At 59.0% G+C, this 3,937-nt stretch overlaps 1 protein-coding gene across 2 annotated transcripts in view; it reads left to right on the forward strand.

The window, feature by feature from the left end:
- The window catches only part of cdca3 (cell division cycle associated 3), a 2,747-nt gene extending 1,248 nt beyond the window's left edge, over window positions 1-1,499 (forward strand). Inside the window, exons 4-5 of one of the 2 annotated variants that reach the window (XM_048620975.1) lie at window positions 18-139; window positions 878-1,499. In XM_048620975.1, the coding sequence (XP_048476932.1) occupies window positions 18-139; window positions 878-1,027 (272 nt within the window). In that variant the 3' untranslated portion in view covers window positions 1,028-1,499. The remainder of the gene's footprint in view (window positions 1-17; window positions 140-877) is intronic. The other variant, XM_048620976.1, reaches the window with a different exon arrangement.
- The last annotated feature ends 2,438 nt before the right edge of the window (window positions 1,500-3,937 follow it).

Consider the following 3,937-nt stretch of genomic DNA (forward strand, 5'->3'; position numbering starts at 1 on the left):
TTTTCCCACCCCCCCAGGCCCCACAGCTGCCAAGAGGAATCCAGCTCCCGGGAAGTTGCCGGCCCCTGGGACCATCCGCTCCCCGCTGCAGCCCCTGGCAGGGGGTAACTCTCCAGGCTCGGCCCTCGGCCTCCGACAGGTAAGGTGGTAGCGCCATGCCCCCCACCCCACCACCCGCTCCAGGATCCGCCAAGTCTCCGTTATCTCCCCCCTCCTGGGTCTGGGGGCTCTGTGTCTGAGGGTACACACTCCCTTCCTCCAACCAGAAAGAGAATCTAACCATCATCCCCCCCCACCCCCGCCCCCCCACCCCCCCCCTCCTTGAAGTTCAATGGTATTCCCAGAACTGAACACCACCCACCCCTCCCACCCCCCACCCAATACCAACATCCTGGGGGTCCCCATTGAGCAGAAACTGACCCGGGAAGCTCGGCACCGTCCCTGCTCGATCGGCACGGCATCTGCAAACATCCCTCTCTCTCCGCCCGCTCAGGCACAGCCGCAGCAGTGTGTACCGTCTGCAGGAAACTCACCGAAGGATCCTCGGGCGGCTCCTTCCAAACCCCCTGGCCCCTTCCATCCAGAAGGACGAGGGGCAGGGGAACACCACCACCCCCACCTCCCCGACCCGCACAGCTCCCCCTCGGAGACCCCACAAACCCCTCCCCACCCAATCCCGACTCAGAAACGATATGCGCCGTAGCTCTTCAGTGTCGCTGGGTCAGAATCTCTGAGCGAAGGGTCTGCATACAGCTCATGTGCAGCTGCGTTTTGAAGGGGCACCCACCACCTTCTGTGGGGGGCGGGGGCAGTGTTTGGTAGGTCCCAGAGCTGACTCGCATTTGTCTTCGTTTCTTCCCCACCACCCCGCCCCCAGCAGATTCACAAAGCAGCAGTTTCAGAGAGGATCCAGGATCCGGAGGCTCGGAGCACGATGAAAGCCGCACCCCCCGACCCTGCTGTCTGCCAGGACAAGGAGAATAACTACTGCCTCCTGACCTCGCGAGGGAGGCTGTGTCCTCCATAACTGTCTGTCCATCCGTCCGTCTCTCCTCCAGCTTCTCCCCCCGGCTCTGACGGCTCCCGATCTGGGGCGATCTAACTGGACAGGACAGGCTGACTCCATCGGGCTGGGTCTCTGTCTCTCGTCTATATGACACTAACCAAGAATTGATACGCTCACTGTGTGCCCTCTCCTGATACTGCCAGTGAGGATCTGGGCTGGAATGTTGCCCCATTCCCTCCCTCCCCCCATCCCATCCCATTCCCCTGATCAGTCGGACTCTCTGCCCTGTTTGAGGGGTGGTGGGGGGAGCTGTCACTGTGTCCCCGGGAGACTGTGTGTGTGTGTGTGTGTTCACTGCCTGCTCTGTATTGCCCGTTTGCAACAGGATTGGGGATGGTGTCTGGTGTCCCCATGCCCTGTTGCGACAGCTCGGTTTTTATGTTACACTGTTCAGCTGTTGGAACCATTCAATAAAGTTCACGTCCACGAATGAGCCGCTTGTGCGGTATTTACAGACCCCCAGGAGATATTTGGGGGGTGGGGGAAAACACAATCACTTTGGGATGTTTATTTAGGGGCCGCGGTTCGCCTGGGAAACGCCGTGTGGGTGTTGCAGGGGAAGGGGGGGTTTTTTTTTTTTTGGGAAATCCCCAACCGTTCCCCTTACCCCTCTCGCACGTAGAGACAATCTAACCCCCCCCCCACTCTTTCACACACAGTCCTATAGGTCAGTGGGACATCTGTTCCACATGTCCCACACGTTCCCCAACCACCTTCTGTCGTGCCCGTCTTTAAAAATAAATCCAAATGCCTCCCACATCTTTAAATCGCTCTCCTTTAATAATGTCCCCTTCATATTCCCCAGCTTTGGGGAAAGACTATTAGAGTCAACTCTCTGTCTCTCTCTCTCTCTCTCTACTTTACAAACTTTAATCAGATTTCCTGGGAGTTGTGGGGTTGGTGGGAGAAAAGTCCCAGCCTTTGTTTAAAACTCAAACCCTCTGTACACCCCGCTGTTTCCGCGCCCTGCGACTCATAAAGCCAGACGCGTCTTGGGACAGAAGCCGCCGCCCCGCCACTCTACAGCCATTACCAAGGGGGGGGGGGGTTTATTTTGGGGGTGACGAGAAGCACAGGAGCCATGCGAGGAACAGAGGGTGGCTGTGTTGGGGGCGGGCAGGAAGGGATTGCGGGCTTTATTTTATTCTCTCCTTCCCCCCGCCAAACCCTCCTGGCGCTGCGCAGGATGCAGCCAGAGGAGGAGAGCCCCAGGGGCGTGGGCTTTTAAGTGACACGGTTGATGCTAAACTCCCTCCCCCACCCCCCCAGACCTGAACGCGAGGGAACAAATTCTCTGAACGCCCACCAAGCGCAAGTCTTGCTCGCGCTCTCTCTCGACATCAGTGGGTTTGGGGGGAGGAAGAAAGGAGGAAAGAGGGTAAACCAGTCGTGGATATCTCTCTCTCTCTCTCTCTCTCTCTCCTCCTCCCCCACCCCAAAACCCTGGTGATGAATCCACAAACGTTCCCCTCCATCAGGCGCGGTCATAGCAGTGTGTACCGTCCACGCTGGGGCCTCCCCTTCCGAACCCGTCCAAAGTTCGGACGGGGGGGAACCGCCGGCCCCCCGCCCCCAGCAATGTATCGCCATCGGCAACATTCCTGCTCCTCCTCTACAGCTAATCGCCGTAGTTACAGAGCCGGAGGGGTGGGGGGTTTAACCGGAGGGTCACCACGCCCTCAGGAGAAGGTGGGGGTGGAGCAGGGAGGGAAGTGGTTGAGGAGGAGAGCCCTTCAGGGTATTATCAGTCGGCGCATGGCACTGAACCCACTCTCCATCGCGCCAGGACTTTAGCCTTCCACCCCTCACACCGTTCGGGAGCTGCCCACCGTCTCCCGCCCGGGAGGGGGGGAAAAAAGGCGGGGCAGGAGACGCGATCTTCTGGAAACTTTTATTGTACATGGGGGATTAAAAAAAAACACACACAAACGCAAAGGCTAAGAACATTCCGGAAGACTAGCCCCCACCGCGGATGGTGGCTAGGCTGTCCCCCCACCAAACTCTGGGGAAGGCATTCCCGAAACGCGGGAGCTCCGTCAACAAGGACGTGTGCACCTGCACCCGCGTCCAAAATCCATCCGTTCGCCGCCTCAGGGTGCCTTGTGCCCTTTGACCTTCCGCCTCTTGCCTGGGCCCCGAGGCTTGGTGCGCAGGAGGGGCCTTGCCTTGACCTTCTGAGCCCCTCCCTCAGCCCGAGACGTATCCACCTCCTTCCTCCCCTTCCTCCTCTTCTTCTGCTTCACCCCTGGCGGGGTGTGGGAGGGTTTCGGCTCCCCCAGGGGTGGTGTTGGGGCCGGGTTCCCCGTCCCCTCTGCCGCTGGCTCCCGCGACGCAGAGGGCACGGAATTGGCAAACTTGCGCAGTTTGGCGACGAAGAAGCCGTCCATGTTGTGGGTGTGAGGGTAGAAACGGCGGGTCAGATGGAGGGAGGGGTGGAAACGGCGTTCCTGGAACCTGGGGGGGGACGCGGGAGGCAGAGAGAGAGACAGAGAAAGAAGGGGGGAGTGGGGGGAGAGACACGATCATACTGTGAATGTGCCCAATGCTTTCTTTAACTGCTGTGTACCATCCCATCGACTCTCCACCTCCTCGAATCTCCGGTCTCCGCAATCTCTCGCTACCTCGAAAAAAATCCCGTCCGTTTTTACCCGGCTGGGGTCGACAACGTACAATGTCACAGACTACACCCCAACGCACCCCTGCCACCCACCTCGCCTGACCCTTCCCCGCTCCGTTAAACCATCAACATCCATTTCTGCCACTTGGCCGAGCTGTGCTACCGTAACCGTACAGTGTTTATTCAGCAGGGTAAGGGTCACTCACTGTGTAACCGTACAGGGTCAGTGTTTATTCAGCAGGGTAAGGGTCACT

This window comes from Rhincodon typus, chromosome 49, assembly GCF_021869965.1.
Source record: "Rhincodon typus isolate 14 chromosome 49, sRhiTyp1.1, whole genome shotgun sequence".
Classification (NCBI taxonomy): Eukaryota; Metazoa; Chordata; class Chondrichthyes; order Orectolobiformes; family Rhincodontidae; genus Rhincodon; species Rhincodon typus.